At 40.8% G+C, this 13860-nt stretch overlaps 1 protein-coding gene across 2 annotated transcripts in view; it reads right to left on the reverse strand.

Annotated features, from left to right (window-relative positions):
* C2CD2 (C2 calcium dependent domain containing 2) overlaps positions 1–13860 on the reverse strand; it is a 42316-nt gene that overhangs the window by 16201 nt on the left and 12255 nt on the right. For both annotated transcript variants that reach the window (XM_040585141.1, XM_040585142.1), the window contains exons 3-8: positions 13119–13238; positions 12594–12695; positions 8606–8728; positions 8182–8302; positions 5231–5339; positions 2159–2220 (exon numbers count right to left, since the gene is read on the reverse strand). In XM_040585141.1, the coding sequence (XP_040441075.1) occupies positions 2159–2220; positions 5231–5339; positions 8182–8302; positions 8606–8728; positions 12594–12695; positions 13119–13238 (637 nt within the window). The remainder of the gene's footprint in view (positions 1–2158; positions 2221–5230; positions 5340–8181; positions 8303–8605; positions 8729–12593; positions 12696–13118; positions 13239–13860) is intronic.

Here is a 13860-nt window from a genome sequence, read left to right on the forward strand (position 1 = left end):
ATTTTTCCCTGTATACACAGAACGTTTAAAGGAAAAGAAAACATTTAGAAATATTACTATTAGATCCTTGAACAATCTCTGTAACCGGTTACCTGCATCTTTCATTTCAGAAAATGCTCTGGATTCCTGGTAAACTGGTGCATCATTAAGAATAGCCTCTCTTAATTTGAACTTTAATGCAAGTTCAGCCATTCTCTTGTTCTTCCCCCTACTTTATTAGTACTAGACTGCAACAAACCATTAGCCAAAGTGCTGCACAATTTCAGAGATGAAATCCCAGTTTTCTGCAAAATTCAAAGACAAGTAGAGATCTATACTATATTCACACTACTTGGCTCTCTCCTCATAAATATGATGCTACTTTTGCGTTTTCTATTCAAATTTTTGGGAAAAGAACAGCTAAGATGTTATGGGGGGAGGGGGAGGAAGACAATTTTCCATACAATCAGTTGGGACCTTTTTCTTCAGGAAACCAGGCTGGTAGTTACACTCTCAATAGGATGTGGAACATTACTGGTATTGTTTGAAAGACCCATTACTGAAGATGCTTAGGTACAGGCAAGACTAAACATTGTGCAAGAAACAATATACATTTGCTGACTATATATAGAACCCATTTTTTTGTTAAAAATCAAAAACCAGCATCCATATCAGAAAATTTTTTTAAACATTTGCTTATATTTGACTTCCCAATCCCTCCAATAATCGCAGATCATATGCAAGGTATTGCACAACTTTTTATAGAAAAATTATTAAACATAAAAATAAATACAGTAGACCAAACAAAAAAAATCAAACACAGTCCACTTGGCTATATTACTTACTAGCCAAGGCTTAGATAAAATATTATTACCTAATAAATTACTGGCCCAGCCTTCGTCCACTATCACAAGACACCATGAGTAAAAGCACATATTTTTTAATCACTGGGTATGAAAAGCTTTGGCCCATACCTTGTAACTCTTTCCTGAACTAAGCTGAACATACCTGATAGTACTAAACCACAGAGAAATAGCTGAGTGTCAAGAACCTGAAATCTGACATAAGAAGGCAAAAGCAAATGGATCCAAGAGGTGAAATACAGTTACTATTTCTAGCTCCAGCAAAAAAAAAATAAAAAAAAAATCAGCAAAATAACATGCAGCATATATGAGAACAATTTATGATGTGTCATCACTTCAATAAAGCCCAAGTAATGAAGTACTTGCAGCAAGTTTACAAAGCTCATGAAAACACCTCAACGTGCTCTCTGGCCTCAGCACCCATCTACCTCTTACCCCCACCAGGAAGGTAACACTTCTCGAAATAAACCAAATGCAATAGTTCAGCGAAGGGGTTTTCTTGCCACTGAAGGCTAAATGCAAACTGCAACAACAGAATAAAGTAGTAAAAATGTTTCAGCCCCCATGTTTTACCTTTAATTCAATATAATCAGAATTAGTGTGTTTTATACCTGGTAACTGCTAGGCAGCCTCTGGGGCTTGAAAAGGAAGGATTTAGGATTAACACTCATGATTCCCCTTCAGCCACAGAGAGACCTGGAAAGCTGAAGTTGAAACCAACACTGCTCACAGTGGATCCATTAAATGTTTAGAAGGCTGAAAAATTAGGATATGAGCATACAGAAGACTCAGTATGTCTACAGTCTAAAATGAAACAAGGTTTCTATGTAACCTTAACTCAGAGGAGAACAGAGATGTTCTCTCTTCTGTCCATGACTACAGATGGAAGTAATGGGGTATATGGGCAGCACTTAACCCAGGTCAATCAGTGTTGTCCAAGAACTCCATGATTTTCCATGGATTTCCACTCTGGGACCTACATTTGAAGATAGGCTTACAGAGTTAAAAAACATAAACTTACATTATAAATTTTCCCCAAGCTGCCTGTTTCATACAAGTTTGACTGGCTATTTTTAGCTGATCTGTCTTCCACAGCTGTTCTTTCCCCCTCCAGCTGCCTAGAGCCATGCTTGAGGCATACCTGATTTCACTACCAGGACAAGCTAGCAGCAGACATCTACGCTTTAATGCAGGTTCAGAAATCTGACAGCTTCTTGTTTGGCTGTACAGCTGGGTAGAACTAAAAGAGGACTTATGTCAACATTTAGCAATGCTCACAAGCCGAACATGCAAACAATTTCAGTTTTAATACTTACTATCCAGTTTTCCATCTTCTACTATTTGCAGCTGCAATGCTTTTGATTTGGCACTTAGTTCACTGTAAAGTAAATGAAACTAATGTTAGGTCTTTGCAAGCGAGCAGATTTTCCTTTCCACGTAGGTTTTCCCCTTTCCCATTCTGGTTGCCAATACTCTAACTTTTCTTGGCCCACACGAAGCCAGGCAGCGCTAAACCTGCGTGCATCGTATCTTTCTGACCTCAGGTAAGACTGACTAAAGGGATCACAGTCAGAAAACCATGGCCAAAGGAAACTTTGATTTCCTAAGGTTTCAGAGGCTTTTCACCTCCCCAGTAGGTGACAAACACTGCCCTTCAAGCTGATATTGGTCCTTAGTCTGACTGCTACACCACAACAGTAAGAGGCTAGTTTTTCCTGGCAGGATCAAATTTGTAAGACAAGATGCTGGAACAGGTCCAATCAACAACCCATTCAAAGCTGTGCGGTATTGTGTGAAAGTAGGAAAGTGTCCTGCAAAAGCAGGATAGATGCAAGTAAATAGAAGTAGTTACAGTCTTATGTGAGAAGAGTCAGTATTACTTTTTCAAGATAAGACTCAAGGATGTTGCAAGATAACAAGAGCTAGTTTCTGTGTGACAGAACTGATGTGAACTATTAGCAGAATTACTGGCATATGTGGTACTTTGTAAGATGGACTACACAATAGATACAGACCCTCTCCTCTAATTGAGACAGTGAAGCAAACTGGGTACCTACTGATGAACCTTTGAGTAAAATTTGATTTTATAACCTTCTCAGTCGGTGTACTGCCAAAAAAGCTTAAGGGCAGGCACATAGGTATTTTATTTTTTTATGTCTCCATTTCAGGATGGTGTGATCTTGGTTGCAGGCACCCCACTGCCATTAGATGCTGTGGGACACCATCTATGTAGCAGGTTGTAAGCTTTTCTTTGCCACTACCATCCTCTCCCATACCTCCAAAACTTGAAAGGAAGCACCTTGATGATACTATTGCTGCTCTTCCCATGAAGCTAAAGCAGAGCCTGACACAGTGGTCGGTACACTGGTGTTCAGACTGGTGGGTATTCTCATTTTTGGAGAAAGAAAAGGATGGGGGGTGGGGGGTGGCATGGGGATGAACTTGAAAGAAGGTTTGCAGCCGAATCTTGATCATTTTTCTGTAAAAGTCCCCCAGCTTACCTCATGCACTTCTGAAAAGCAGTGCGGAAAACCTAGCATTATCCCTAGTGTCAAGGCCAAATTCCAGTCAACTTAATCACATCCTGCCTGCCCTCTCTCTGCACTTTCAGTTGGAAAGGGTATTATTCTTACAAACTTCCTGTCTGAAACTGCTGGGAACGGGTCTGCTCTGCAACACCAAGCACGGATGCTGTTCTACCAACAGATGGCTGAAGTGATTCACAGCCCCAGTGGCTGAAGCACTTTAGAGATACTCCAGAATAGAAAGCTGCTACAGAAAGGCATTTTTTCCCCATTCTCACTGTGGAGAAGAAATTGCATCATGTTAATCCTTAAGTCTTGATGGTGATGCAGCACACTGTTACAGAAAAACGTCTGAGCTGTGGCTTTCCACAAAAGCTGTAGGTCCTCGTAACTAAAATCAGACCTTATAAGTCGTTGGACTGTGCATGTCTGTAGGAAGAGAGCTTTCTAGCTGGTTTTCCACTTGACAGCAGGATAAGAACCAGGTGCACATACCTCCCTCAGACAATATAAAAAGGTAAGGCCTTTCGGTGGTGTTCCAATTTTTTCTTTGCTGACTATAGTGATTTCTAATTATTTCCACCCACTGCAGACATGCAGAGAGGTCTGGTGTTCTCCAAGTCCTGTACAACTTGTGATGACCGATCCTGGTGTCTTCCTTTAAATCAAGCAGCCCCTGTCACTTTTCCCCTCAGCTCTTCTGTTTCTGCAGTGCACACTCCACAACACTGACAGGCGCAGTCCAGCAGACTGCACTGAGGAGGCAGAAAAAGGTCTGTGCACTCCACAGACAGACCTCCTTCAAGTTGAGAAGAAGCACACAGAATTGTACACCACTCTTTGAGGAAGAAAGCACTCGGCACAGACAGGCAAAGGTCCAAATGCAAGCTCAGTTCCTTGTAAGCTAAGGAACGGATACAGTAGATGTCAGGCTGTGACTAGACAGTGAAGAAAAATGTCACAGGAAAATAAACAGCATTACTCTCTGAAATATAAGAAATGTAACCAAGAGGAGAGAGGAAAGCTACAGAAAGAATCAGAGAGACTCACTCCACTGTGTGTGAAATGCCTCACACATTAATATCCTGATAGAAAAAAAAAAAAAGCAAGCAGTATCTACAGTAGGTTGTATGGCAGCATCTCCACCCCATTCCCCTGGGAAGCTGCCTGCCTGTGTGTGTGTGTTTAAAGCCACTAGAGAAACATCCCTCTGGTCCACCCTGCCATCAGTGATTCCCCCTTCTTCAACTCATACAATACAGAAGCTAGCAGATATTTCTGCTCTGCTGCTAGAAAGTGGAAATTAAAATAGTTTTAGAACTGCTCACTTTTGACCTTATACACAGAAGCTGTGTGAATCACTGAATACCGTGCAGGCTGCCCAAAAGTCCCACTTGGCTCTACAGAAAAAAAATCTACAGTTAGTTTTACACTTCCTTTTTAATCACAGCCACCATTCTTTTAGATGGTCAAATTTTTTGCACATTCATATTTGCCACTCAGGGAAGGGAATGGAGAGACATCAGATTTCCTCAAATGCAGTGTTCAAGGTAAAGTGACTTCAAAACCTTGCCAGTGGTTTTTTCTGGCACTGTATGAAAGCACAGGGTGATTTATTATGCCTGTTACTGCTGTCATTTACTAGAACCAGATACCTACCAGCAAAGACCTACAGACCTATTTGATTTCATATGCATGCAGAAGGTAATTAGATATCCTGAGGTCCCTACCAGCTCCAGATTTCTCTAAGGCCACCTGACTGGCTGTATTTCAAAATGCCATTCTTCTTTGAAAAACCTCACATAGTTTAAGTAAAAAAAGATGCTTTACTATAAAAGTATTCTCAGTACATAAGTTACTTACAAGATAAACTCTTCCTTCCAAAAGGGATTTGCAGCATTTTTGGCTACAGAGCTGGAAAACTTCTGCATAGGGTCATTCAACTGAACTATACATGCAAGGTTTGTGCTGCCTGTAAGGGCAAGAAAATAATATCCAGTTATTAATGTTCCATCACCAAGAGGCGCACTTACTAAAAAGAAAGTGAAGAACTCCCTTTCTTAACATACTGTGCTTTGCAACAGACTACTGCAAACACTTTCTCACCTGCCACAAAATAAATTTCTTCCCTCAGTTTGTATACCGTCTACATTAATGGCAATGGACAAGATTGCATCATTGTCTTATGCACTGTTGTTCTACATAGTGTGAAACATGATAACCCGACTTGAATTCTGGCACGAAGTAAAAAAGTACAGGCATAAAAGAATCAAAAAGGATGGGGAGACAGAATGAACAGCAAAGAGCCGGCAGTGTGGGTGTGTGGTGGAGAGGGAGTAAAGTTGCTTTCAGCTGCTTTAAAAAACCCAGAAATTTTCAAAATTCCTACTGGCCACAGTCACAGTGGTTTCTTTGGACATCAAAGCAAGCTTTTTCTGCTAGCCAGTGAATGTTGACAGTGGTGTTAATTAACAATGGCTTTAGGGACTGCGGTTTTTAACAAGTTCATGGCATTTTAGAGTACTGGTGCAGAATTATCTCTACCTTGATCTTGGAATTTGATAGCACAGCAAATTGGCATATTAGAGCAGTTATATTGCTGCTCCAAGGGGAAATAGTTTGCACACCGTGTTCCCCTTAAAACAATTTCTTTTGTACAACTTTCACAGCATAAGAAACCATTTCAGTCCCAGCAATTGAAAACGTCAAGGAAAGTAGCAAAAAGCTCAGTATCGACTGTGTTAAAAGCAAACAAAAGATATGCTGTCTCCAGTTCTCCAGAAGAATCTAGGCTTATATTTACTATCATCAAGTCTCAGTTGTCCTCTAGTGGTGCATCAGGGCTGGATGAGGCACAGAAGCGCAGAAGCAGCTTGGGCCTGGCAAGGTTATTAGAGGAGATAAAGCACTGTGTATTTGGGATCCAAGCTAACCCTGGAGTAAGTAGTTTAGCTGCTTTCACAGTGAGCTGAGCCTGAGTTAATGAACCTGGGGTGTTTTTTTGTTAACCCAGCCATATGTCACTGCAGCCTGCTCTGGCTGCCAGCAGCGCTCAGCAGCCTGGGGCAGAAACGCCTGTATAGCTCTGCCTGAAATTACACTGCAGTCACTGACCAACTGATACTGAACAGGGTATTTCAGCATTTCTGCCCCACACACCCTGCTGTATACAGCTAACAATTTTTTCCTTAACAGCAGAAATCACTTTTGCCCTAGATGATACACTGTGGACTGTATAGTACTAAATCTAGGATAATCTTTGTTACATACACAAACTAAGGAGATAAAAATGTGCATCATCTATAAGCAGAGACCAGTTCTGCTACTGGTTACTCGCCAATTACTATTATTAATTGGAGTAATAATTAAAAGGCAGAAAGCCATGTCCATCTTCCCAGCTACACAGTATTTCCACTGGATTTCAAGTGTAACACCTAAACCCCACTATGAAGCTTTATTTCTCATACGTAGTTCCAAAGTGTTCACACTACCAGAGTTGCTAGGGAACCACCAAAATCTCTCCATCTCCTTTTAAAACATCAAACAGTGATTTTGCCTCCCAATATCTGGGTTCCCAGAGTACAGCACATTAATTGTCCCTCTTGCTCTCATTTTCAGGGAGGGGTCAGAGATGTCCCATAAGATGAACCTTCTGTTGTATGCACGTAAAGGTATCTCATGACTTTTAAATGCAGCCCAAATGATTTGCTGTTTTGAAAAGTTTAGTTTGCACTACAAAATTGTAGAGTAGTAACGAATTCTGAATGACTTTTCCTGCAAATTATAGTTTCCAGTACAGCTTTATTTATATAGGACATTTCACTGCGAAGAGTTTCAGAACTGCTTTAAAAATAATCTGTTTTTTTAAAAAAACAGTCTGCAGAAAGCTTTAGGGAAATCACTTCCAATCAGAATGACCAAAGCAGCATTATGCAAGAGTCTAGGGCAGAAACATATTATATCTAACTGAAAAAATGAATACAGTAAGTAGGATATATTTATCCAAAACCAGTGCCTTGCCCAATTTAGCAGCCACAAGCTTCCATTGAAAAGACTGTTACAGAATTGTTAGCGACCATAAATAACAGAGCCTCAGATTTGTATTACTGCTGACGAAATCTGCAATATGCTTGCTCATGCCTCAATCAGTGATGGAGGCGTGCTTGCACTTGAAGAAGTCTGAATACTTGCGAGACAGGCTTGGTGCTTCTTTCGAAAAAACAACACTGCAACTTCACTAGGCAGTGACCTCCTTTTTGGCTTCACTCTCCACTTGCAAGAGATACTCCCTCCCCTACCCACAGACGTACTTTATTAAGGGGAAAAAATGCCTGACAACAAAACACTACCTTTGAGGAGAGTTTACGATAAATCAGCAAATTACTCAAAAGTAAGAAAAGCAGCTGTAACAATAAGGTAATATCGAACCAAACCCATGTCATCACTAACAGTTAATGGAGAGCTGGATTTCAGCCCTTCATCTTGGGTACACCCAAAGTGGTAACTTCTAGAAATTGAAGCTAAAATCTAGAAAATAACCAAGCAACTTTATAAATATGGTCATTTCAACTTCTTGTCAACAATGATGGATTTGTTTACAAGAAGATCAAGATGTCTAAATGCTCAAATAAACCAACACATACACAGTTTTGTACAAGCATGACTAAGCCTGTTTCTCTGAGTACAGCAATTTCTTACATCTTCTTTTGAGAGAAGGTTGTAACCCAAAGCTTCCAAATTATTTCAGCCAGAAGGGGAAAAAAACCCAACCCAACCCAACCTGAAAATGAGCAGCATTGCACGGGCTGTATTACCTGCAGCACTGTGATCAGTTAGGTTTACCGCGATGTTTTTCACCAGCAGTTTGAGTTCATGAGCCCTTGGAGGTTTAGGCGGACTAGTGCCCTGAGGGAGAAGGCTTATGTTGTGTACATTCTGTGAAAAGCAAGGAAAACAAGAGGGATCACACATATGCAAATACAAAGTACTTTTAGTTTCTGTCACGTTGATACAGGGAAGCAGACATGCCATGGGGTGTAACATCAACAGGTAGCCACATGGGAGTTACGACCACAAAGGATTCACTGCCAAAGGCTATGTTGTTTCAAAGAATGCATTCCACTTGTTTCCAATCACTGAATGGTATTAACTTATTTATTTGTGAGTCATGAACATATAATTAAAACACTAAGCAGAAGGACACTTTTGTCAAAAGATTTAGGTAGGATTAAGACTTACCTGAACCTCCTTTATATCTGTAGGCCTTGTACTCAACACTACAGATGGAGAAACTGAGCTAAAGAGGTTCTTCAAAACATCTCTGAGCATTTCAGATATTGCACACGTCCCTGCTGCCTGTCCCTAAGAGGAAACAAACAATCACATTTCTCTAAACTCAGAAGAAAGAAGTTAAGGCAAAACTTAATTTGGTATATTGAAACCACCAAAGCTGTCAACCATTTACTTTTTCAGACACAGACATCATTTATGTTGCCAACAAAATGTTACAAGAGATCATGCAAATAATTACTTAAATTCTTATATTATGCATTAAATGAAAACTAGAAATATACACTGAAAAAGCCACATGCTCTTCTGAGAGTTAGGAAGGCACAGCTATTAGCCACAAAACCAAAAGTTTCATTAACAGTTTATATCTTGTGATGGTGTTTTAAAGTTTTTGTATTGCTTTGCACTCTGAGAGCAGATCAGGTCATCAGATAAGCAGATCGGCACTGTTCCACTGATTTAATGTGAGTTATGCCACTGTTCCACTGATTTAATGGGAGTTATGCCAGCTTGCAACAGCTGAGAAGAAGCTAATCCTGTGCCACGCTAAAAAAAAAAAAAATACACTATAGCATCCCTTGGAAGTATTCAACCTTGCTGCAAAGTGCACTGTATGGACAGATACCAGTCATGCTGCTCTGGGGGGACTGACCTGTACGTTTGTCCATTCAGAAATCTCATGGCAGTCTGTGTTTAGCACCACTATCTCTGAAGGATCAGAACAGACCAGATTTTGCTTAGACACACAGCTTCACACAATTAACTGTAAGGTGTATGAAGATGGTGACCCACCCCTGCCCTCCCTGTGCTCCTGGAGAAGCCTGCCTCCCATGTCATGCTCCTCAGAAAGTCTCTTTGCTCAGTTACCTACAGGGAATGGATTTTTAAATTAAGCCATCACAGAAAGGGCAGTCTGATACCCAACTGCTCTGAAGATAGCGCAGGACAAATCTCAGTGAGGTTTCTTTTCTAAAGACAAGACTGAAGAAGGAGACTAAGACCTGACCTAAGCAACAGAAGACCTATCCATCTTTTCTCACCTGATACCACACCTGAGAGACTCCACTATTACAGAGCAAGGCTTTAAAGGAAAGGGAACTGATTGACAGATGCAGATACAGAACAGCTGGAGAATGAAATAATCACACAAAGCAGAAAAAAGGTACCCTTCCGCATGCCGCTGTCTGACGGGAGCTTGCCTATAACCAGCATGCCATGGCCAGCAAACAGGCCCTGCTGCAAAGACAAGGTACACTGGTGACAAGGACACCTGAGTTGCACAGCAGGGAGATCCTGCAGGGGACTGAAGGCCTAATCCAAGCAGGCAGCTTTGTTAATACTACGGCTGTGCACCATCAGCTTTCAGTGCCACCTGACGCACGCTGCTGCAGCCACACAGCACAACGAAGCTGCGAGGCAGTAACAGCTGAAGTCTCAAACAACAGCATCTCTGCCACCAGGGCAGAGCACAGGCTTTGCTCTGCCACTCTGGACACCCTGCACCACACTCCCCCGTTGCAGACAGCTCTCGGCAGGAGAGGCAATCTGTCATTTCTAAAGCCTCCAGTCCTTTCTCAGGTGTAGAATGATAGCACAACGACTTCTGCGCTCCTAAAGGTATGCTTGCAGCTTGCACAACAGGTCAAACAGACTTGGAATAACAGCCCCTTCCCAATTACCCAAGTGTTACAGAAACATTCAGGGTGTTTGATAAAAATCCCAGGAATGCTGTATACAGAAATCCTGTTTCACTGCCTTCTTACCCAAGTGCCCTTTGATGACAGGTCGCTACAGTTCAAAACATGTAACAGCATCGACCAGTTCCACAGAAACTCTTTTATTCACACTGTGCTCCCTCGAACAACCACCAAGGAAAGAGACAGTGACAGATTTCTACAACTTGCAGATAATACTCTTTTACTTTTAAAGTCTAAAGCTATCTAAAGCCTCAGTATCAAAAATTTCATTACTTAATGTTGCTTAAATAAGCAAATAAATCATGGTTAGTTTTCACTGTTTTGGAGGTAATTTCTCTCCCCTGTCCTTACCTAAACACTGTTTGATGAAAAATATTGTCAAATTCTAAAACCCCAGCTGCCTCTCGCTTGGACATCAACACAATCTGACATTTGCTATTCATGGTAACAACAGCAACAATAGTCAAGTCATTTGACTTCTACTCATCAGTATTTTCTGATGTTTCCATAGTTATTTGGAAAGCGCTTTCGTTAAAGAGCCTCCTGTCAGCCCAACCTCATTTTTAGCCATCCTTACTTGGAAAGTAATGTTCCATCACAACACCCTCTACAAGGAAAGCCATAATGGCTTAACTGCCACTCAAAAAGGCTTAAACCAACGCATTTTACATGGGCTAGGGGAGTACTGCCAGCTACCGTGGCCAGCTTGGGGCACACCAGCACATGAAGTCACCGCATCCAAGCCCTGCCAGTCAGCCAGGTTGTCAAACACAACTCAGGTTCACCCAGCTGTGATCAGCAGAAAACAGGTTATTATTGACTGATGGCAAAACCACTGTGTCAACAATCACAATCAAGTAAGGGTATTTATTTGTATGCACAATACTGTTTCCAAAAGAGGAAAAAACAAAACACAAAAGCTGACATTTAAGTTGAGAAGCTGAAGCAATTTCCGAGGTGTAGGCTGCTCACAGGTTTTAGGTCTTTGTTTATTGCCTCCCCCCTTCCCTAAGTGCCAACAGAAACTTTGAAGTCAACATAAAGCCCTTAACTACTAAAAACTTAACAGGCTCATTTTAAGAATGTGGGCAAACCACAACAAGTTGCAACTCCTTTGCAGCTGTGGACTCAGGCATCTCTCAAAAAGCAGGTTGTGAAGTACCAGAGTCATCTGCATTTGTCAGTAAGTACTTAATGACTGTTCAATATGTGGATAATCAGCATACCATCCCAACACATGAAGGTCATTCACACTGCTATGCATGCACAGTATTAAAACTATATTAAAACACACTTCAAAAGACTCATCTGTCTTTAGTTAGGAGTTTAACATGTTTGTGTACAAAAACCGTGGTAATAAATTATTACATCTGGTACGCTCAGTACCGGTGCTTAGGAGCAGGTCTACCATACAATAAACCTACTTTTTAACGAGGCCTGCACTCAGAAAACCAGCTTCACATAATACAAGCAAGTCTTCACCCACTGTTGTAAGAAAGGCTTAAGTAACCACATCTGTGCCAAAAAAAAATATATCGTGAAGAGCCAAAGGCAGAAGACAGTCTGAGTCATGAGGAAACTCACTTAGGGGATGTCCCAGTAAAAAAAAACCCTGATGAATCAGTGTTTATATACTGAGATAAAGTGCAATTCCAAAAGCATCAAGACACTTTTAGATCATCCATTGTTTCTTTAAGTAATTGTATTTTTTCATAGCTGTTTCTGAACTATTGTTGCCAGATTTCAAAACCAGTTTAAGTTAAGGAAGGGGCAACTTTGTAATTACTTTGATAGGAATACCATTACAACTGTTTTTTTTTTTAAATTATTTTAGAAGCACTCTGAGAGAAGGTATTTAGCAACAGACATTTTTCACATATTTGAATTGGGATTAAAAATGTTTGCAAAGTCACTTGTCTGTCAGATTCAGATTTGATTTAACTTTAATGCTTCAGTAACCTTGAGAAATGTTCCTACGTTTCAGAGATGTAGGGTTTTGATGGATGAGCCATGGTAGATTTCACCGAGGCAGCTTGACAGCACTGTTGACATGTAACTGCCCATGCTTCTACCAAAGGCAGCTGACAGAAACGAACCGGCATTTTTGCTTCAGCTCTTCCAGCTTCACCCGATACCTTTGCTCTAGGCACTTCTACTGCTAAGCGAAAGCATTACACTGGGTTTACCAAAAGGACACAGACCAGTCTTCTCTACCATCACAACAAGTAAATCTTACTGACCTCCTGCACTATTGGCTGGATTTCAAAGTTTATTTCATCAGCATTAATGAGGAACCACTCAACTTTGACATCTTCCCCTTTGTCTTTCATGTAGAGCTGAAGCTGTGGATAGGAAAGCAGTTATTAGAGAGCATTCTGGTGTCCTGTAAAGAAATTGTAGGTCAAGCTCCATACTAAGGCCCATCAAAGGAAGAATGATACCAGTTTCTGAGTAAGTAAATTCAAAGTGATGGTCTAAGGGGGCAGAAGTTACTTAACCGTTGAGAGTGCATGCCAGTCAAACAAGCGAATTGTTGTTCCATACACAAGCAGCGTACCCAACGTGTTACTTATGCACAGTCTCCTAAAGAGGTGGCTTAATTTATGAATTTATCATTTGTTCCAGAGGGAAACTGTAATATTATGGAATGTATTGCTGGAGTTAAGCTGAGCTTGTATGCATTTTGCAAACAGGAGGTTCAGCTTAGCTGTGAGATGAGACATAACAAAAGAAAAAAAGAGAGAGAACAACACTTAACACTTTACCTGCAAGTGAAGTGGAGACAGTTTCACACTGTACGACTGACCTTCCGCAGCTGCAGGCGAAGTATGTGAGACAGTGACAACAAATTTAACGGAATCTCCCACAACGTTGCAAGAAACCACCTAAAGAAATGAAAGGGGTGGCAGGAGACAAAGGAAGGGGAAAAAAAATTAGTCTTCAGATGATGACTTGGTAAATGCAAGAAAGGAACTAGAAAAGGAAGGACTTCAAGCTATCAGAACTAAGCTAAATTCCAGAGGCTGGAGATTTCTAAGCAATTTCATTAACATCCCAATGTCCTTCTGTACATTCACTTCTAAAAACTGTAGTTCAAGTGTTCACTTCTGGACACAGAATTTAATACCTGGAAGCGCTGGTATTTTCCAAAATTTGTATTATTATCCAATACAAAAGTAACTCCTCATCTGACAAAAGACTCATTTGTGCTTCACATATCTATATATTAAAAGCTCAAAGATCGCACTTTTGCATAAGGGACACAAAATACCTGCTCCAAACTAAGTAGCCTACCATGGCTTTACCAAACAATATTTGGTTTAGTGATATTCTAAAAACGCGGAACTTTGATATAACCCTGCTGCTGCACAAGAGGATTTTGTCTGAGTAATTCCTGTTCCAGTGGGGTGGAAAGGGGCAGGAGCCTTTAAAGTTTATTCAAGTCTTTGACCAAACCAAGAAAGGCCCTGAAATTTGGTGACGCAGCTAAGTATCTGGGAAAAGTTT

Source organism: Falco naumanni, chromosome 2 (genome assembly GCF_017639655.2).
Source record: "Falco naumanni isolate bFalNau1 chromosome 2, bFalNau1.pat, whole genome shotgun sequence".
Lineage (NCBI taxonomy): Eukaryota > Metazoa > Chordata > Aves > Falconiformes > Falconidae > Falco > Falco naumanni.